Source organism: Anser anser, assembly GCF_964211835.1.
Source record: "Anser anser genome assembly, chromosome: 16".
Taxonomy (NCBI): Eukaryota; Metazoa; Chordata; class Aves; order Anseriformes; family Anatidae; genus Anser; species Anser anser.
The window spans coordinates 18760204-18781450 of NC_139737.1; the positions used below are offsets into that span (position 1 = coordinate 18760204).

At 43.2% G+C, this 21247-nt stretch overlaps 3 protein-coding genes and 1 long non-coding RNA gene across 4 annotated transcripts in view; 3 read left to right on the plus strand and 1 right to left on the minus strand.

The window, feature by feature from the left end:
* Positions 1–5098, minus strand: part of LOC310882504 (uncharacterized protein) — a gene marked incomplete at its 3' end in the record, with an annotated part of 45724 nt that extends 40626 nt beyond the window's left edge. Inside the window, exon 1 of the mRNA XM_083801362.1 lies at positions 4970–5098. The remainder of the gene's footprint in view (positions 1–4969) is intronic.
* On the plus strand, positions 1130–5130 carry LOC310882561 (uncharacterized protein C6orf52). Its single transcript, XM_083801469.1, has 4 exons — positions 1130–1499; positions 3402–3597; positions 4123–4168; positions 4987–5130. The coding sequence occupies exons 2-4, from the start codon at positions 3538–3540 to the stop codon at positions 5121–5123; spliced, it is 243 nt and encodes an 80-aa protein (XP_083657595.1). The 5' UTR covers positions 1130–1499; positions 3402–3537; the 3' UTR covers positions 5124–5130.
* A 5657-nt stretch (positions 5131–10787) lies between these two features.
* LOC310882505 (nuclear pore complex protein Nup153-like) lies at positions 10788–15919 on the plus strand (the record flags this gene model as incomplete). The annotated part of the gene is made up of 3 exons (XM_083801363.1): positions 10788–10931; positions 13435–13645; positions 15771–15919. Coding segments are annotated over 3 exons (504 nt in total), but the record flags the coding sequence as incomplete, so codon positions are not given.
* A 1330-nt stretch (positions 15920–17249) lies between these two features.
* LOC310882564 lies at positions 17250–19816 on the plus strand. The gene is made up of 3 exons (XR_014573027.1): positions 17250–17362; positions 17445–17570; positions 19753–19816. It is a non-coding gene; the product is annotated as an uncharacterized lncRNA (long non-coding RNA).
* Positions 19817–21247: the final 1431 nt, after the last annotated feature.

Consider the following 21247-nt stretch of genomic DNA (forward strand, 5'->3'; position numbering starts at 1 on the left):
AGTAATCCCGAACAAAAGCAGTGTATAGAGCTATACTGATTTTAATCGCAGTATTCTTACAGTTGGTCTGTTACTGAACAGATATGTTTTGGGGAGATATGGTGGCCAGGGAGGCGTGTGTGTTTGTGTGCTTCCTCTTCTAGTTAAGGTTCTGGGGTCTGGTTTAGTCAGGAAAATTCGATGAGGCACCTTGTGTAAAAGGAAATGTTAACCAGCATTTTTCAACACGGTGTAGTCCCTTAAAAGTGTCATAGATGAAAAGAGGCCATAACCGCTGGGGGAAAAAGTTAGTGGGAAACTGAGAGCAGGATCACATTCAGTAGTGAGAGAGCAGCAGCCTAGGGAAAGCTGATGAATGACTGTAACAGATAGTTCTATTTTAAGTGTAAAACAACACTCAGTACTTTATAATGGTGGTCTTACCAGAGGGTTCTTCTCCATGGCTCCTAAAAGCACGTCTTGAAGGCATTCGAGTGCAGTGAACTTAAGCTGTAAGAGTTGGGCTGGTAAGCTTGGCCTGATTTGAAGCTGTAGGCACGGGGCTATAATTTCTGAACAGGCTACAAAAGAAACTGTACCACTGTGCTTTTCAGTGCTCCGTTTAGCAAAGCCATCAAATTGTTGCAGGCAATTGATGTTGTTCTTCTAAGAGCACCTGAAAGATATTTTTGTTTGAAGAGTTCAGAGGTACCGGTTAATACTGGTTCAGATAATTACAGCCAGCTCTTGGTGTTTGTGACCAATAAAGTTTGTGGCTCCAAAAGGAGTGGATTAGTGCTAACTGATTAACTGCTGTATATGCAGAAATATGGAATCTGATTACTTACGCAGAGAGCACTTAAAATGTATTGTTTTGCTGGCTCTCAGTGAGTTGCATCTTAATGCTACCAAGGAATAAGCTTTTTGCTTCTGGCCCAAGTTTTTTAATTTGGTGAAAGCCTTTTCTGTGCACGTGCACATGCCAGAGAGGTTGCTTAAGTAATAGAAGCTATAGTAGCTGCTATCTTCTGTTTTTTGTAGAAGACAGAAACTGAATTCGTTAGCTTTGTAACTGTTATGCATACCAGAATTGGTTTTCTCCCTTTTGAAAATAGTAGAGGGTATGCCTATGACAGATTTGGTGAGCAAGGTGATCAGATGAGGGCACTGCAAGACTGCCAGAACGCACCAGGTCTGGGGGGAAAAGGAATCCGGCTAAGCATAGGAATTTCTAAAAGGTAACCAAGGAGTTGTGCATTGATACAGTTATTCTAAATAATCAGATTCTTGTAGCTCTGCCTTTGGAAAGTCTGTGGCCCTTGCTGTAGTGGCTGCACACAGGATGCAGTCTACAAAACCAGAAATGCAGAAGTCCTATGTTTTGACTCCCTGGATTCATCAACCTGCTTCAGGATGGCTGGGGGAATCCAACTGTTAAGTCTAGCCAGACAGCGCAACTTGGGCTTAGCTGCCATTGTAACCAGCCTTGTTTCTCAACAGTAGCAAAGCTGAATGCATTGGTAAATATTTTCAGGTTTGGGCCTGCATAAGGTAGAAGGGACAACAAGTGGTTTTATGTGCTAGGGAGTTCTTGTTCTTAGAGCTTTCCCTCTAGTTTGAGAGAAGCACATAACTAGTTTTACAGTGGGTTGACAGGAAAGAAGTGGGGGGGAAAAATGGGAACGCAGGGAGAAAGCCAAAGGCGTTATTACTAGAACAGGTTTAGAATGCTATTCTTTGCTTTTCATGAGCTTAGGGCAATGGGGAGTTTAAAGCTTAGCACTTCCTGAGAGGGTTTCTTACTCTACCGGCTCAGTTCTATCACTTATTTAAGGCAATTCAGGTCTCTGAACGGTTAAAGAATTGATACCAAATTTGATGAACTTTGATTCAGGATACTGACAAAACAGGACTTCATATAAACAATTTCAGTATGTTCATGAGGTTAGCTTGTGTGTTCTGTTAAATAGTAAAAAATGACACTTCTGTTTCTGTTTACCTAGCATAATTCTGCAAATGTTGCCTCCTTCTGCTTTAGAATGGAAATGCTCTTCTCCAAGAGAGCACTGTCCAAACTTCTTTGCCAAAATTTTTTGATTAAATTAATATTGTTTTATTTTGAAAACAAGAATAAGCCACAAACATGTTTTCTTGCTTCGGCTATCCAGAAGAACGTCAACAGTATTTTCAGATTTTCCTTCCCTACACAACTGTATGTAGGAAGAGTGCAGTTGGAAGCAGAAGACCTAAGATGATGTATCTTCTGTTTGTTTACTACAGTAACAAGACAATGGATTACCTCTTTATTAGAACTTGTGTAGCTTTGCAGTATTGAAACAAATGTAGGTATTAAAATACACATCAGTAATACGTTTCTGAATGGCTGAGTACCGTGCTCTCTTAGCATTGAAATACCCAGCCATTGGATTAGTTTGTCCCTCATGTTTGCTGAGTTTGGAAGCTATTTCAGAATGCCTTCAGCTTGTATTCTTCCCCAAAAGCATAGAACTCACTTCTCTGCATCCCCAATTCAAGTCAGAGAAACTGGGCACTGCAGACACAGGAGGTCTGCCTGTACAGAATCAGTGAAGACAAGTCTAAACAGCGGATTTTTTTGAATATGCAGCTGGGTTATCTGAATGTTCTTTATGCAGTGTACCTCAGTTTTAGTACAGATAGCACTTGTCTTGGTTCTTGTCATTAGTCTGAAGCTGCCCCTGAGAAAATCTTGAAAGGGAAAGTAGTGAAAGCTAATCAGCTGGCCCTTTCTTCTTAAGAACCAGCGTATTTTGTAATTCTCCCACTAATAATAAGGCGTCATGCTGGAGAATCGCGATTGTGTTGTTAAGCAAGACTGACTTCACCTGAGCGGTATAGTTGGCAGCTGTTGAATGTTTAATGGACTTTAAACAAACAAAAAAACTGAGCAGGTGGAGGTAGACATGGCAAACTGACAGGCGGTGTCAGATGCTTCTTTGAAATGGATAATCTGACTCCATTCACTTCTTTCTGGAAATAAGATCTAGTAATTAACCAAACAAAAGATAGAAGGGTTAAGACTGCATCTTTAAAGCAGCTGTGCTTGATAAATGTCTCTGGTCTTAAATCAATCTTTAGCAAAGCACAGAGACATAGCAGCAGCTTGCTTATGCCAACGCTAAAAATACTTGATGTGTACAGGTAACCATGTCAAGGCTCTGGAGTTAATCCATGAGAACAATTCCTTCTGGTATTGGCAAAGGTGAGGATGCTTGCTTCTATAGAAATGAGGTTTTGAGCTGTGACTTAAGCTGTCACTTAGGTGACTGTTTAGGAAAGCTTCCTTTTAAGCTTTGAAGTATGTAAGCTGACAAATTGTTTAAGTTCAGAACTGGGTTTACAGTCTCTTGTTCTCTGACTGTATGCAACTTCTCATGTTTCAGACTGAAAGCAGAATTGCAGCGGTACCAGTCATACAACCATAATGATTATTGCCAAGATTACCAGAACTACTACTCGCAGAGGAGTTACGATGCTTACGCTGACTACAACTACAGCTCCTATGCTCCCTGTGACAGCATGCAAGCTGTTGGAGACTGCTCTTTAGGAGATTCTTTAATGGCTCCAGCTGTTTTTGAGGTAAAGATAGTGCACGCTTGCTGTAAAGAAAATATTTCACAGATAATACGTTGTACAGATTTGTGTGAATCAGCAAAAAGAATCCGAAGTTGAAAACATGCTTTCTGCTTAGTGTGAAGTTAAAAGAGCAGATTCCATTCAGAGGTGTTTGTATTTAAGTGCTTAAATAGTAAATCCATAGAATTAGTGATTTATACACCATTATTTGTTCACGCATACCAAAGAATGGTTTTGACAGCATAATTGCGTACGCTTCTTCTGTTCCTGTTCTTCTGATTTGCTTTGCTTAAAGCAAATTAAACAGTTGTTTTAAGTGGTCTTATCGTGGTCAATGTATTAGTTGTGACCTCCGGAAGTCCCTTCCAACCTGTACTGTAATATTGGTTTCTTCTAAAAATAAGTAGATAAAATGCCATCTATCCTTGTAGTTGTAGGAAGAAGGAATGGGTTGAGACTGCAGCACTTTGAATCTGTGATGCTTTCTGAAATGAGTTATGATTAAACTTAGCCTTTTCTGTCTTTCAGGAATCTTCAGTTATGACTGCAATCGGTGATGACCTAATTACTGACGGTAATAAGGGTTCTATCATTGTCACTTGAGTTTAGCCATCCTTGTGCCTTTTAACAATACAAGCCAACCTCTACTGGATGAAGAACATCTTGAAAATTCAGCTGAGGTCAAACCTCTGTGGGGTTGATCTGCAATCAGCTGGGGTTTTAAAGCTGATACAGCATACACTGACCGCATCAAGTAAAACGGGACACTGTCAATGCTTCGCAGCAGGTTTCTTGTACCTGTGCCTTCATTCCCATTTGAAAATGGTCTAAGACAGAATTTTGTTCTTTGTATTGGTTCCGCTAAACAGATTTTATATTAGAAACTCAGTAATATGCAAAAGCTTTGTTCTCCACCCTGAGGTAAAAGCTTATGTTGCAGATTCCAAAAGGAGGATTCAGCTTGCACTTACAAATACGGTACAAAACATATTTGTGTCCTGGAAGGTTTGCAAAGTTCCTCACGTGGAGGCATTTTGTGTTAGTGTTTAGAAACTATCCTATGTAACGTGTATTGCCGTAGAAGTGAATTAAATGACTCTTGGGAGGGTTTCATGGCTGATTATCCGTAAACGTTATCTTTACTATCTTAAACATTGTCTTTGTCTTTATCTTGAAAGACAGTTCTAGTCCCAGCCTTCTAATATACAAATTCCCAAAAGTTGGAGTTGTGAGGCTCAAAATTTTAGAGGACTAAATACCTCACTAAAATTAGTAGATCTAATAGCTTATTACACTTAGCTTAAAATACATTTTATTAGCCATTTCACGTGAAGTTTTTTTGTGCGCATGCCTCAGATTTGATACTTGGACTTACCAGGCTTTTATTTTCAGATCCACAGCTCTACTTGGATGTTGATGAAATGAACAGACAATTCACGGAGACAAGCGAAGAACTCTACGATTCACTCATGAATTGTCACTGGCAACCTCTGGATACGGTCACTTCTGAAATCCCCTCTGCTATTTAAGTGTCTTCTAGAGCATGACCGTTAGGACCAAAGTGCTAAAACTACATTTCTTCTACATTATTCTAGCTCATAAGTTTTAAAGCACAATGATAGGTTGGGTTTTTTTTGCTATGCTTTTGACAGTTTCTGTAATCTTTTTGTTCATCACTCCCTTCTTGGAGCATCATGAAGTCATGTAAATATTCGAGAAATGTAAAGAGGTAAATGGGGTCTAAAGATAGACTTGCCTGTGTAAATAAAAGATTTGTTTCTGCAAACCTGCCAGCAAGGGATTTTACTTGTACCTGTGTGCAGCACGTTCTCTTCCGGCTTATGGAATTTAACAAGGTAGTAAGGGTATTTCATCTGTCTTTATTTTTATATGGGCATTAGGACACAAGCAAAATCTAGCTTCCCCTTGTTTTCCTGGTTCCTTAGGTAAGCGACAAGCCAAGCCTTTCATGTGCTTGCTTAGACTGGAAGTATGTATGGGAGACACTCACAGGCCTTGCTATGGAAACACCTGTGCCCACTTTTTCCTGCAGGCTGCTGGCTCTAACTGTACTACTGATACATGCTAGGTCAGCTAAAATTGGCTTATAAATAGGGTATGTTAAGCATATGGAAGTGTAGACTTCAACTGCCATAGCTACAAACATCCCGTGGAATGAGGATGATGTCTGCTGGCACTCTCTGCATCAGCATTCAGTTTTCCCTTGCCCTTCTTACTGTTAGACTTCTCAGCTGACGCTTTACAGCGAAGAAATTGCTACAACATAATCCGTGTTCTTAAACCTAAAAAAAAAAATCTTGGAGAAAACAACTTGCTGGTTTTCCCTCCTTGCTGGCAAGGAGAAAAATAGTCCACCAGGAACAACAAAAAAATCCTAGTAACAGCTCCTTAAGTTATACCCTCTGCTACCCTCACTGATTGCTCTGGTCTTCCTTCATTCGTGGTAATGAAGTTTTTAAAGCTCTGGTAGAAGGATGACAGCACTCAAGTCAAAGGAGATGAGAGCAATGAGGAAAGCTTTGCTTTAAGCTAGAGCAGTCTTGCGAGTTGCTGCCTTTATGCTGTTCTTATCTTGAAGGGTACAGAGTCTTTTCCAGTCATAGGGACTCCATAACCCTATGAGTATGGAGAAATAGTTGCTAATTAACAGTGTGTATAATAAGTAAGTGAGGCTGGAAACAAAAGAATATTCCTCCAAGAAAAAAAAGGAAGCAGAAATTACTGTACTTAATAGCTGGGGAAGCTGTTAAAGCTAGTTGACACAGTTCTGGTACTGCCGTGTGTGTTTTGGGGGCAACATAAACCATAATTGCTGTGATGGCAGGTAAGAATCCAATTCTTTTTTATGGCTTAGTGTAGTCAGTGAAAGCAGTGGTCCTAAGCTGCATGCTGTTCTTAAATGTAATGCAAATTCTCTTTTGTGACTCCTCAGTACTTCCAGGTTACTTGTAGCTGATCACCAGCAACTGCTTCTGTTAGCTATTAGCTGTTGGGTTTTTGCTAGGAATACTTTCAGTCCTGAATTGAAATGATGACATCCTGAAACAGAAGAGGCTCTTGGAGTATTGTAGGAAGCACATTCTTCCTGGTTCTAGTGCAGGTGTAGACGTAGGAGGAGACAGAAGGCAAAGAACCTCACATAGGTGGAGGGGGTGAGGTGGCATCACAGTTAGAGCTGTTGCAGTTAACTCTTCCCAAAGCATGAAAGCAACGTGGCTGGGAACAGGGATTTGTTGGGTTGCTTCTTTGTGTGAGCCAGGGAGTCTTTTGAGGGGCAGATTAATAAGAATATGACACAAGGTAGAGGTGGAATAGATGAAGCAAAGAATTTGGGTGGGAAAAGGGTTGCTTGTACGTGTCTATGGAATTGTTTCAGGGGACTGAGCTGGGGCAAATTCAAGATAATAGATGCAGCCTCCTTGAATTTGGATGGCAGTGCTGAAGCTTCAAAACCTTACAAGGTTTGATGCCACTGCAATTGTAGTGCATAGCTGTGGTACTTGAGCTCAGAAGTGCAAACTGCACAGGATTTTTTTATCTATTTTCTTCAACGTGAGCAGCAAAACATCTTCCAGGATTGTGCCTGGGTGCTACGCTGCTTTGACACGGCTTGCTTTGCATCACCAAACACAGTAGTTAGGTTGCATCGAGTACTTTGTGGAAACATTCATTGTGTTGTCACCCAGAAATGGGATGCTACAGATGTGTGTTGGCCCGGCAGTATCAGTGCTGGTTTTTGGCCTTTGAGAGGTTGGTCCATAACATGTGACCTGTGTAACGAGAGGCCCACATAGATTGGTGACTTCATTAAGTCTGATGCTGTGGTGGTGTGTGACCCAAGGCCCTGAACGTCAGAAAATCAGGCTGTGGCCACCTATTTTATGCAGACTTTGCCTATTAACAAGGTCTCTACACTGTACGTTAGAGACGTGCGCCTCCTTTTCCGGACTAGATAGCGAAAATACCAGTTTTGTAGTTCAGTGAATGAGATTGGTTGGGCTGTTTGTTCTCCAGAGCTGAAAAATGTTGGGAGTGTATTCTCTTGGAGTCCACAGAAATGAAAATGATGAGAGGAAGAGAACGTTGGTTGCAGCCCGCGTGCTGCTGTTATAAAGTAGTTCTCTGATGTCTTTTTCCCTCTGCTGAGACTAATCAGCCTATCGTCCTTTCCTGTTAGGAGCGCATACCTGGCTTGGGATGGTGTGCGCAGGGCAGATTCTTTACCGTAAGAGCACAGTGAATGCCAGACTTCTTCCTGTACTGCCGTGTTAACCATGAGTCACAAATTCAGGAAGCAGTGATTGCATCGGAACTGCTACAATGCTTTGCGGAGTCTTTTTACTGGGTAAACTTCACAGCTGCAGTTACAACTTCCAGCCTGTGTTAGCTGAACACATCGTACTGGTGCCCGCCATCAGTTTGACAAAGATGGGATTGCAGTAGGAACTTGCTTTCTTCCTTCTTTTTAATTAAACAAGTCTTTGAAGCAACTTTTCCAACACCGCCATACTTCACTTCTTCCAGTTATTTTCTGTTTTACTTAGCTGAAATGTTTTTTTTTCTTCCAAGCTTGAGGAAGTTTTCTACAAGAATGTCCCGTAATGATTTCATAAACTCTTTTCGTTGTACCTAGCTGCAACAGAGAGTGCTTTTATTCAAAAACCTGCTGGTTTTCTCTTCCAAGAAGCAGTGGGGTTTTTCCTATCTCTTCACTGATGGGAAAGGCTGTAGGACAGTAGCTTGAGGGGCTACTAATGCTGTCATCAGTGAGCCGGGAAAAGGCAGGAGTCCGAAACGGGTAAAAAGTACTTAAAAGGATACCAAAAGAGTAAACGGTACTTAAGCCGTGGATGTTTCTTTTTGCAGGGATGCTCTGGACCAACCGCTTCTTTCTAGCGCTACCTCAAAGTAACTTGCAGATAGACCTCACAGGGAAGGTTGATCAAATGGTGATGATCGCTGTCATTCTGCTGGACACGCAGATACTTGCCTTTCGTTTTGGCTCATTTTTAATACCAATTAACTTCAGTGCCTCGAGTTAATAGACACCGTTTGACTGCATCGGCAAATGTTTCTGAGTCGTGAGTGTCATTAAAGGCCTGTCACCCTATGGAAATCCTTCTAAATAAGAAAAATGGCATTTAAATAAATAAATAAAGCAGCGTTTGAACTTATGAGCAAACCTAGCGTAGCTGCCTTTGACGCTGATCTGGAGGAGAAAAATCACGTTATCACGCTACTATGGTTGCCTTAATAGGTTTGGTGTACATGACGGAGGGAAGTATTATGTGATGTTTGCCTAGCTATTACATGGCCGATGCAGGAGGGGTTTTAGTCAGTTCCCTGAGCACGTATTGTTGCAGAAGTCGGTGATTTCACTGCCCAATGTCTGTTATTAAGGGCACGATTCATGTCCCGTTATCGTTTTTATTCTTTATTTATGTGTTTATTTTCTGGGGCGGCGATCTGTCACGATGCCCATCGTTCCCCTGCCGTGGGGTAGAATTTAGCGTGACGACTGCTTCCCGGACCAACGGGGCCACGAATCCGGCCTAAAACACTGCTTGTGCGTTGGTTGTCGGCGTGGGGGCTGTTGGTTGTCGGTGCGGGGGTATCGGTTGTCGGTGCGGGGCTTTTCTGACGAGCACTGTGGGCTCGGGGCGCCGTCCCACGCCCGGCGCGGTGCTGCGGCACACCAGCGGTCGGCGCCACGGCGCGGGGAGGCTCTGGAGGTGACTCCTAGCCCCGTGCTTACGGTGGCCGGGCCGGGGTTCATTATGGCGGCCGGGTCCTGAGGGCGGGAGCGGGAGGGCGGCGGGACCGGGACGGGACCGGGGCGGGGCGAGGAACGGGAGCGGCAGCGGGAGGGGGGGGCGCGCGTTCCCGTGAGGGGAGGGGGCGCGCGAGGGAGGGAGGGGGAGGGTGTGAGAAACACTCCGTAGCCAATAACTTGGGCTCAGGCGAGGAGCTCGGCGAAGCAGGAATTTATTCGCGATCGCAGTGGCGGGCGTCCCGTCCGTGCGAGGACTACCGCACACCAAATTTCCCTGGTGTATTGCCAAGCACTTCCCCGTGCAAGGGCTTACCATACACCACATTTCCCGAGACTCTTCCTTTCTCTCCCTTATCTCACGCTTCGTCCGTCTCCGGCCGCGCCCCTCGCGGAGCTGCGGAACCGCGGATCAGGACTCCACACTCGCTCCGTACAAAAGTACGTCTCAATCACACGGCACACAGAGTCTCACCCGACCCCCAAGGCAATACTTCCTATTTCTTACCTTGGTCTGTGCACAGAGTTACCGGATCAATTCTCAAAGCCGGAGTGCCTGCCTTCTTCCCTTCCCCACTCCTTCACGGATCCTGCCTCTTTCATCAGTCTCGGGCCCTCTGTCAGCTCTCCGCAGAACCGCCGCCGTCGATGCACAGGACCGCTGAAATCAGCGGGGCATGCCTTCCTGCTGCTGCGGCGGTGGGGCTCCCCAGTAGGCGACTGGCTCCCGGACGAGCCCCCAAATTGTGAGAAACACTCCGTAGCCAATAACTTGGGCTCAGGCGAGGAGCTCAGCGAAGCAGGAATTTATTCGCGATCGCAGTGGCGGGCGTCCCACGAGCAGGAGCGCCCCTGCTGGTTCCAAAACCCAGTTTATATACTTTTTGATGACGGGACCCTCCCCTGTTTCCCCACTGAGGGGGTGATCCAGGCTCACAATCTGTCTGATGCTTCCCAGACAATGCATGGCCTTCAGTTGCCGGCCTGTTAAATTTCGAATTTCTTTCGACTTTTTTACTGGTTGAAGCGGTAATGGTTCTTCACTTACCTGACTTGACTCAACACCGTGATTTTCCCCGAATTGTTCTACGGAGTCTGGTTGTCTGCATTTTACAAGGTCGCCTGCTAAGCGTTCTTATCGCTGCAAGCACACCTCGATACCCCATTCCTTACCTTTAAACAACGTAACTCTGCAAAAACAACATTTTTATTCCCACGAGGGGCAGGGCAGGCCCCGCGGCGCGTGGCGGCGGGGGGCGGGGGGGCCCCGTGACGGCACCGAACGCGGGGGGGGGGCGGTATGGCCTCGGGCGGCGCGACCGGTAGCGGCGCGACCGGCAGCGGCATGGCCGGCGGTGGCAGGGCCGGTGGCGGCGGGGCGCCGGGCGGCAGCCCAGGAGCCCGATCAGGAGGAGGAGGAGCAGGAGGAGGAGGAGGAGGAGGAGGAGGAGGAGGAGGAGGAGGAGGAGGAGCGGCCGGCGGCAAGGTGAAGAGGCGGCGCCACCGTTTGGGCGCCGCGAAGCCCCCCTGTGCCAGGAGCAAGCGGGTGAGGAGCGGCCCCCCCACAGCGGGCCCTTCCCCCTCAGCCCACCAGTTACCCCCTTACTTACCCCCTTACCTTACCCGCCCCTTTATCCCCTTAGTTACCCCCTACCCACCTCCTTACCCCCTTAGTTACCCCCTCGACCGCTTAGTTACCCCCTTAGTTACCCCCTCAACGGCTTAGTTACCCCCTTAGTTACCCCCTCAACAGTTTAGTTACCCCCTTAGTTACCCCCTCAACCCCTTCCTAACCCCCTCAGTTACCCCCTCAGCCCCTTACTAACCCCCTCAGTTACCCCCTCAGCCCCTTACTTACCCCCTTACCCCTCTACCCAGCCCATTACCCCCCTCCTCCCCCTCCCCTTCACCCCCAGCCCGCTGCCCTCAGGACCCCCAGTGCCACCCCCAGGGCTTTCCCCGCTCCCTGCACCCCTCCTCAGCCCATCATCAATTCTCTGAACGTTACCTGCCAGGCTTTGCTTCTCGTTTGTGCTGTAGGGTACAGCAGGTTGATGGTGAAAGCGGTCCGTCAATTCGGGGTGTGAAAATCCCCGTGCTGGAGGGGGGACGCGCCGAGATCCCTCCCAGCAGCTCTTTGCTAAGAAATGTCAGGACGCCCAGAGAGATGCTCTGGAGATGCCCTCTGCACATGTTTGTTCAGCCAAAACCTCTCCGCTATTAAATGAGCAACGTAGCTGAGGGGATTGATTATCATATGCAAAACCAAGGGAGCGCTACGCATGGATAGCTGCTCAATTAGGTTTTTATCACTTGCAGAAATGCCAAGTCCCTTATACCACATATTGACAATCAATCTTGTCCATCTAAAGCTGGCCTGGAAGGGCAATGCAAACATTCCCCACGCTTACAGAGCAACCGTTGAAACCTCTGGCTTGAACAGTGCATTAATGTTGAAAGTGCCATAGCTTGCGTGTGCCGACACTGTGTAGCTAACTGATAAACCTTACACGTGGATTGAAAATAATCAGTGGAGATGGTTTTCTAACTTTTCCATTGTCTGTTATCTCTGCGTGTTTTCCAGTAGGTTTATTTAAAGAGTGTGCCAGAGCAAACACGTGCGCGGGGATATCTGGGGGATTCTGCACAGAGAATGGCTGCTGCACATCCAGCGCAGATCAAATTAACAGTAACTTATCGGGGAAGAATTTTAATGATTTGATAAATAGACAAACTGATAGGTGTTACATGTGTGCATTTATTATAGCAGTTAGCTTTGTAACCAGACGAATCGTGCAAATGTTCATAACGTAAAAGGACGAGCTTTGAGCAGATAGCTTGCTTAGAGCATTTGTCAATTAATTTCAGTTTATTTTCAATATCATGTCCACTCTGCAGAAGGTTCTGTGGCTTAATGTTAATTGTCTCTCAGTGATGCAGCTGGGGAGGCACGAAAGCGACCGATGCGATTTTGTGAGGTTATACCTCTGGTTCTGATCCCTACCCCGCTGTTTTTCTCATCCTTCCCCCTACAACTTTAGTCGATAAGTCGATTCTTAGAAATACTTAAATAGATGTGTTTTGTGTGCTTGTGATCATAATTACAGCCCACCAAACCCTCTGTCTCTTACCATTAAGCTCTGAAGGTGCCTGGGCACTGTAGGCAGTATAGTTAGCAGCTTCAAAGTTCCTGGGAACTAGTCCTGGATCTAACTTACCTTTTTTTTTTCCCCCTGCCTGCAGGAGGGATGATTAGCAGGATGCCTAGCTCATGATTGTCAGCTTTCTGGATATTAATTTTTATTATTAATTTTTATTATTAATTATATTCATTTATATTAATTTATCTTTTATTTAACCGTAGTTCCTGGGGCTTTCGGTCAGGTGGGAATTCTCCGATCGTACCCGATGTATGCCGCAGAGTCAGTCTTCTACAAAATACAGCAACAGCTTTAGAAGGCTCTTGCAAGAGGAGGTGCTGGTGCTATAGCTATAGCTGTGTTTCTTGCAGGACATCTTCTGGGTTAGCCTGACTGTTGAGAGCAGAACTGTTTTTTGTGCGTATAGTCACTGCAATTCAGCATTACTAAAATTGAAAATATTTAGATTCACTGATTTTAATGGGTAGTATGGTCCTGACTGTCGCAGTAGATAATTGCTGAACTTCTGGTTTAGTTGGTTTTCACGTGAGGGTGCGAAGAGGAAGAGTCCTGGAACAAGTCTGTAGGTCAGGAGCTGTTCAGGCGTAGAGTTTCGTGATAGCCTTGCAGATTGACGACCTGCTGGTGAATTTTGGCAGAGGTTTCAAAACTTTGAACCTTGCCAAGGTCACTTGGAAGTGCAGACAGTGATAGGTAGTTGTAAATCAATCTTAGGTGAATTTAGGTTTACCAGAAGTGTAGCGATCCTATGCCAGGGATCAACCTCGTCGTCGTCTTCTGAATATTTGCTGTATAATATCTGTCTTCAAGGTCCGTGGAAGGTGGTATCCCAGCATATGCTGTTGACTGCGTTTCTGTAATTAAACAAGTGTTTTTTCTTTCAAGCAGGGATTAATTAGCAGAATGACAGAAACTGTGAAAAATATTGTACCGGCCTGGCTGCAGAAGTATTTCAATAAGCGTGAGGAGGAGTGTGTAGACAGAAATGAATCTGCAAACCAGGAGGAGACTCCAGTAAACTATCACCATGATTATTCAGATGAAGATACCATAATCGATGAGAGATTCACGCCTGAACCAGCAGGAATTAGTAGACGAGGTATGTGAAAAATCATTTGGAATTCTGGCCATCTGTATTTATTCACAGATTTCTAGTTTTGAATCTGAATTTCAAAAGGAAATTGGAATGAGGGTTTTGACAGAATGAAAAAAACCCAAAAAAAGTCAAAACAACTGTTTGTGAAACCGTCTTAGCTTTAAACTGTATACACAGTTACGAAGCATACATCTTATGCTCTTGGAAGGCATCAGTTAACTTTAGGTACTCTATTAGCCAGGTGCTAAATGCTGAAAATAAGTCATTTGCAAGTGTGCTGGGTTGCATTTTCCATCTTTTAAAAGATATGGAATGAAAATCTGTCTAATTGCCTAAGGCAATTAAAAAAATTAATTTGTTTTGCAGTCTTCGAAACAAAAGACTAGATGCTAGAATGGCAGAGGAAAATTCCGTCTCGTGTCCCGACTTTGTTTGTTTTGTTTTGTTTTTTTTTTTGTTTTGGGCTTTGATCAATTTAGTAAAGTTCCTCGTTAACTTGATGGTGAACTGGGGAACTTGTGCACGGATGTGGTTTATGAGATTATTATCCTTAAAATATTCAATAACTTTAAGGTCTACGCGGGGGGAGGGGGTGTCTTTGAAAAGGTATTTGGACCGTTGGCAACGAGGTTTGCAACTCCTTTACCTCATGAAAGATTAATTTGTCTTATATCCAGTGCCTCTCACTGTTCCTGTAGTCCTGTTGTATAAATTTGCATCTATTCTTATTTGAGTTTCTCTTAAATTAGCTGTTTTGGGGAAGTCAGCTTTTAATAAGTGAAGAAGTTTTGTCTGAGCGTGCGTAGGTAACCATAGATAATGTGGAAAGTCAGTTGCTTCTGTTGTTGGCAGAATCAAAAAATAAGGAGGAAATATCTTTGCCTCCAATCTCATCTAATTGTAAACAAGGAGATTGATGGCTTTCTGTGTAGCTGTAGCTTGGGAATGAGTTTGGAGAAAAGAATAGAGAAGGTCTTCGTGACTGAGGAACACATGTTGGCTTTCCTATGTAACTGCGTGAAAGGAGCTTTCAGTAAGAACAGCTGCACTGCAAGCTTGCTAACTCCAGGAGATCAGGAGCAGGTGGACACCCTGGAACCTTTTGCAGCTTATGTTGCTGTCCGTGGGTGTTGCTTACTATGCTTAAGAATAAGATTTTTTTTTTTAATTATTACTACATTTTGAAACCAATGTGTTTCTTCAGTTCTGAGGTATCAGTGTGCTGGAGCCTATATTGGGTGGCCTTCCGCCTGAAGAACTTTCTGTATCTCAAACGGTGCTGTCCTAAAAATCTGCTCATGGTTTGGAGAGCTAATTAGTGGTACTGCAGTGGTTATGAAGATTGAACTAACTAGTTTAAGCTTCAGTTCAAGTATCAAGAGGATAGTGGCTCAAAGTCATTTGAATTGCCCAGATTCCTGGGAGAGACAGTAGGCTTTCATCAGGCAAAATACCCATGAATAGTTCCATTCATTTAGCAAGATAGACTTCAAGGCCACCTATTCCAGGCCACTGGCATTGTTTGCAGACCCTTTGCTTCAAGAGGGAAAAATGCTCATCTGGTTACTTGGGTCAACATCCTTGTCCCTTGGGTCAAAATCCCAAAAGTTAATGGGTAGGAGATGATGTTTTGCCTCTAACGTGAGCTGATATGGAAGAACTTGGGAAAAAAGTACTGCAAACGTTCATTTTCATGTTGTGTATTCAGATTAATATAACCTTTGTTCCAATATTATGGAAGCTGCAGTGTTATCTGTAATTTACCGTGTAATCTCAAATTTTGTAAAGCTTATTGCAAGCTGTACATGGGAGAAGGAGTATATATGTTTGATTTAGTGAACGGCCAAGTCAGCGTTAGAGCATTTGAGCACGGGGTCAGAATGTGGTGTTGTAAATCCTCATAGTTAACTACTTCTGGATGCAACATTAATACTGTGTATCGCAAGCAGTGTTGTTGTTGTAGCCAGACAGTTAGATGCAACCGTATCTGGGTGAGGAAGAAGTTAAATTTGGCTTCTCTCTTTTTGCGCTTAGAACTTGGCAATAGCATGGCTGTCGATAGGAAACAGGTTTTGGCTTCTGTGAGCTTGTCTATAGCAAAGCTAATTATCTCCCTGTTCTTGTCTAGAACCATCCACAAGTAGATCAGCACTGAACTTCCCAGTTGTGTTAACAAGGCCCTCTCTTCATCGGAGCCGTCTGAATTATACCATGCTGGATTCTCCTGTCCCACCTTGTCAGCCCTCGACATCTTCTATATTTGGCATTGGCAGTCCTAGGCTGTCCTTCATAAAAGAAATAGAAGATTCTACCTCTCAACAAGACGATGATAACATCTCAACAACCAGTGATTCCTCCTCTAGAGCATCTGATGAAGGTGATTTTTGTGTTCTCTGTTTAATTGACTTTTTTTTTAATGTGAAGTACCTTGCGTTCTTTAATATTCCACATCACCTTAGTAAATAAAATAGGTGAATGTCAACTTTGGATGCGAGAATTAAATTGAATTTTTAGTGTTTTAGAAGTATATAATCCTATCACCTTTTTAATAGAAGCGTGCTTTGGAATACGTTTATGATACCCTGATGTTAGAAAGAGTCAATGCTGAAATATACACATTCAGCTAGGTTATATGTAAATTTTGAACTGGGACGGTAGGAAATCAGGCTGACTTGCCGTAGCTTGACAACTAGGCTGATTGTCTAGAAGGAAGAGTGACTCAGAATATCTAACAGACAGCTGGTTAAATGTGAATAAGTGCAGGTGACAAATAGGAACACGAGATGTTTTCCTGTGTTTCAGCAAGAGAAGATAAAGAAACTACTCTGACATAAGCTATAGGCTGTTTTTTGACCTTTCTTGGTAGAAGGCTTCAGCTGTCAATACTTTCATGTCTTTTGCCAAATTCATTGAGGAAAGCACACCATTTTAAAATAAAAAATAAGCATCGTGTCGATGTAGGTTGGTACGTAGGTCTTCTCGCTGAAAGGGCGAACAGCAGGTTTGCAGCTTTTTCTAGTCCCCCATATAGACAGGGACTGACGTGTGCTCAGCAGGTTTTCCAGAGAACTTTTGTACAGCTGAGAGTAGAGTTGCTGGGCTTTAGCAATATAACCTGAGTGCACTAGAACTTTCTGGTGTGTCTTCGTAAAACATACATGGGCAGAAGATCGTTAACTCTTAGAGCAGCCTTTGGGGAATCTTCCAGGTTTAAAACCTGTGCGATTATGATCTGTGCTGGCCTCCAGCCTTTTACCAACACAGAAAAAAGCTTTGTCCGTACAAATGCACTGATGTTTATGCGGTCCTCTTTTATCTTAGCCTGAAGGAAAAAAAAATCTGCATTGGAAGCACAGTATTAACTTGGTAAGATTGGTGAAAACTACTTGCAGCTCTGTGAACAGTTTTCAAGTTTGTAGGTGATACTTGGTTTTCAGTCTGTACGTGAAGTTGATCTATTTAAAGAAGCTGAAGTCATGCTTATTTTTCTGTATTGAAGAACTTGAATTAGTGTGATCTTTATTGTTAAAGTTCTGTACGTACGAGAGGCATTTACATCTAGCATACGTCATTTTGGCAGATGTTGCAGTTTTAAAAAATACTTCATCGTCACTGCTCTGGCCCACAGAAGCTGAAAGAACTCATTCCCTCTCGCAGCATTCTGCAGCTAGCTCTAAGAAACCTGCATTCAGTTTATTTGTTTTTGGAGGACTGTGTCCTGTAAGTACTGCACAGTATTTCTTTTAATCAGTTTGAATGTGTACCTGTTTTTCTATCCACTTCTCATACTGTGTTTCCGTAGGTACGTGGAAGCACGTCTGTTTTTAAGCAAAACCAGCTTGGGTTTTCTCCATTTTACCCCGGAAAGACGGCCTATGCCGGTGGTGCAGCTGTAAGATCAAGGCAGCCAAAGACGGAACCTTATCAGGTATGAGAAAAGTAGTGTAGTGGGAAATAGTGATGGAAATAAAAAAAGCAGCACTGCCAAAGGAGCTTTGAGCAGGGAGCTGAATATGTGGTAACAGTTGCTCTTCTGCCCTCTTGGTCTACAAAAATAGACGTCTGAGATTGATTTCTGTTTAAATTCTTTAATGACAGTTTTTACCACAGGTAATACTTGTCAGAAAGAACAAGAATGACAGTTTGGGCTAGTTGTTGGTAGTTGGGGTTTCCTCTGTTGTTAGGTCTTTCAAAAAATTCCATTTAAGTGCCATTGTCTGCCTCTGACTACATTACGTTAAAATAACTTGATGCAAAAAAGCCAATGACAGCATAACTTTGAAAACTTGTGTTTATGGTAGCAAAAGCTACAGTAGTCAAACCTGGCTAATATTTATCTGTGGATCTTCTTTTCCAAGCATGCCTACATTCATGCTATGGATATGTTGTATAAACCTGCAGTCTTTGAAAATATCTAAAATCAACTTTGCTGATCCTTTGTTCTTCTGGTACACAGAGGCATGCAGGACTAAATGCAGTCTCAAGATAAGCAGTAACATGCTTTCTGTTTTGAACGATTCATATAGTTCTTGGAGAGAGTTATTTGCCCCCAAGAGTTCTTGGAAATAGCAAATAAAAACTGCTGACAACTCTGATTAGCTAGAGCTGAATCGAAAAGGAAAGTCAAATCAGGTTTGGTAGGAATGTATTTAAATGAAAGTGACTTTTATCGATAAATCAAAAGGAATTTGAAGAAAATGAAAACGCGGGTTTGCTGGCTCTGTTCTGACAGTCCATTTGTGCAACGGAAAAAGGGCAGTACAAGTACCTCACTTACGGGAAACCTTGAAACCTTGTGGTGCAAAGCTGGGAACCCTCTTTGGTCGGCTATTTTTGTTTTTTACAATATTACTGCATTATGGTAAAAAGAGGAACCAAAATACTAGGCTTTTAAAGGAGAGAGTAGCTTGCTTCTTGCTGCTTGCTGTGAATGACAGCAAGGTACTAGAGAGTCCAGCGAAGGGCCACCAAGAAGATCAAGGGACTGGGAGCACCTCTCCTCTGAGGAGAGGCAGGGACTGCTGGGCCTGTTTAGCATGGAGGAGATGAGGTTCAGGGGGGATCTTATTGGTGTATATAAATACCTGAATGGATGGTGCAAAGAGCATAGAGAGCCATTGTGTTTTCAGCGGTGCCCAGTGCCAGGTCAAGAGGCAACAGGCACAAACTGAAACGTGAGGCTCTGTCTGAGCATCAGGAAATGCTTTTGCACTGTGCGGGTGATGGAGCCCTGGCACGGGTTGCCCGGAGAGGCTGTGGAGTCTCCCTCTTTGGAGGTCTTCAAGAGCTGACTTGACATGGTCCTGGGCAACCTGCTCGGGGTGGCCCTGCTTGAGCGGGGGGGTAGACCAGGCGATCTCTAGAGGTCACTTCCAACCTTAACCATTCTGTGGTTCTGTGAGTCTCACTTGTGTTTTTACATGCTGCGTGGTCTGCTTCCTGTCTTCACATCGTGTGATAAGCACAGTGTGGTTATATGAGGGGTTTAACCTGGGAAGAAAAAAAGTCACACCAAAGGAAGTTTTCGACTGATATTTGAAGTTGGGTGGTGCAAATAAACAGTTTACTTTTTCAGTGTAATGTTTAGATCTGTTACAGTTTAAATCAGATCTTTATCTTTTAAGACAAAGATTTGCAGCCAACTTTAATCTTGGGGGAAGGGAGGAAGCAAGAGAGAAGTAAAACTAGTTCCTGGTTATGATTGTATACACTGATTTTAAGATGGTACACTTAGACCATCGTGAAACTCTGAGGTCTGTGTTGTTACTGAAAATGCTTTCTGTACCACAAGCCTTTTCTTGAGTTCTGTTTCCCTGATTACTGCTTCGGAGGCCTTAGCAGTCCTAGCATCATCCGTCTTGACCTTTTACAAGTACGGAGTTCTTTTATTGCTCGTGCAACAAGCACGTGCAAGATGCACTGAGGCCCAAGGTAAACTTCATTAAACTCCGAATGTATTCTCTTCTTTATGGCTTAAAATCCCAGTGACTGCATTTTTCTCTGTCATCAGAATATATTGATTGTATCATCAGTGTAGCCTTGGGACGTAAAAAACATGCCTCCTTAGCTGAGAATTGACCATTGTAACACTTAAAATGCTAATTTTTCAGGCACAAAAGAGAGCGAAAGCTGGACAAGAAACTGTGTGGTCCCACGCTACCTTAAGTACCTCAGCACGGCGCATCTTGGAGGCAATGGAGAAGCTGTCAAGCCCTTTGTTGGTAAATAGCACTTCTTTTAATCTGTTTTTGCTTCATGTGTTTATAAAACTTAGTAAATGTGCCATCAAAGCATAAAGATAAAATTATTCTTCCTTACGTTGTGGCCGGTTTAATTTATTGCGCTGTTTTTTCAACAGGATGCTAAAAGAATGGCATCTGTTTTGCTGCTGTGTTGTGTAAGTTGACCATGAACCCCCACATTTTTGTTGCAGGGAACCCTCTCTCTCAGGAGAAAAAAATTGCCCTCTAATAGTTATGCTTTGTTTTTTCCTCAGCCTCCGGACATAGATAAACTGGATATTACTGACTTCCAGTCCAAACGAAGAAAGGTAAGAACCAATAATGTCTTAAGCTGAGGTAGATAACTTTTTCAATGCTTTATCACTATTAGAAAAATTTTCTCAAACCTCAGTGACAACATAGACATCAAATCAAGTTAATATTGGCATGTATCCACAGTAGATGATGGGCTGTGAAGATTACTCAGGTTAAGAATTATGTTATCTTTGTAAGTTGAGAGCAACAACTCTAGAACACACCAAGTCGTTTTATCTTGTCCCCCAACTTGGGGTGAAGCTGCATATTAAAATTCCTCTTGAGGCAAGTTTTCTCTTGAAGAAATGATCACAAATAGAAAAATACTGATTGAGTGGTCATATAGACTTTGTACAGACTTCCGTGTTCATTCGGGCACAGAAAACTAGTTTTTGTGCTTTTTATCACCATTCAAAGTAAAGAGGAGGAAAATTGTTAATTTCCGACGCTATAAATCTTACGCTCCTAATTTCCTATTTGGAGGTAGCACAGAACTGGTGAGAATGCTGTGGTAAAGCATGATTTCCTTTCATTTTGTTTAAAAAATGAAAACTAGTCATCTTTTTTTGATGACTTTAGTTAGGGGTATCATTAAATTGCAAAACTGTACCAGGCAGAATAGCTCTTGGTGTATTAAATGCCTAAATGGGGGAATTAATATTTTTCATTTTTACCTTTAAAACCAGCGATGAACCATCGTTGGAGTCTGATAAATTTTCCATAAAATTAAATGGGCATCTCTTTCTGCGAAAACATCTGTGTTTCCAGTATCAGTCTGAGTGTACAAATGACCACTTGTTAAGTGTATGGGCTTCTTAGGCTGGAAATCAAAGTGGACAGTAATACTGGTTGCTTATTGCTTTTAACTCTTTCAATCTCTGTATTGTTTAGCCAGCACAATCTCCATTTGGTAAAGTTCTAAAATGAATGTAGCAGCAACTGCTTAGTTTTTAGGGGGGTAGAGGTTTTTTTTTTTCTTTTTCTTTTCCGACGCTATAAATCTTACGCTCCTAAATTCCTATTTGGAGGTAGCACAGAACTGGTGATAATGCTGTGGTAAAGCATGATT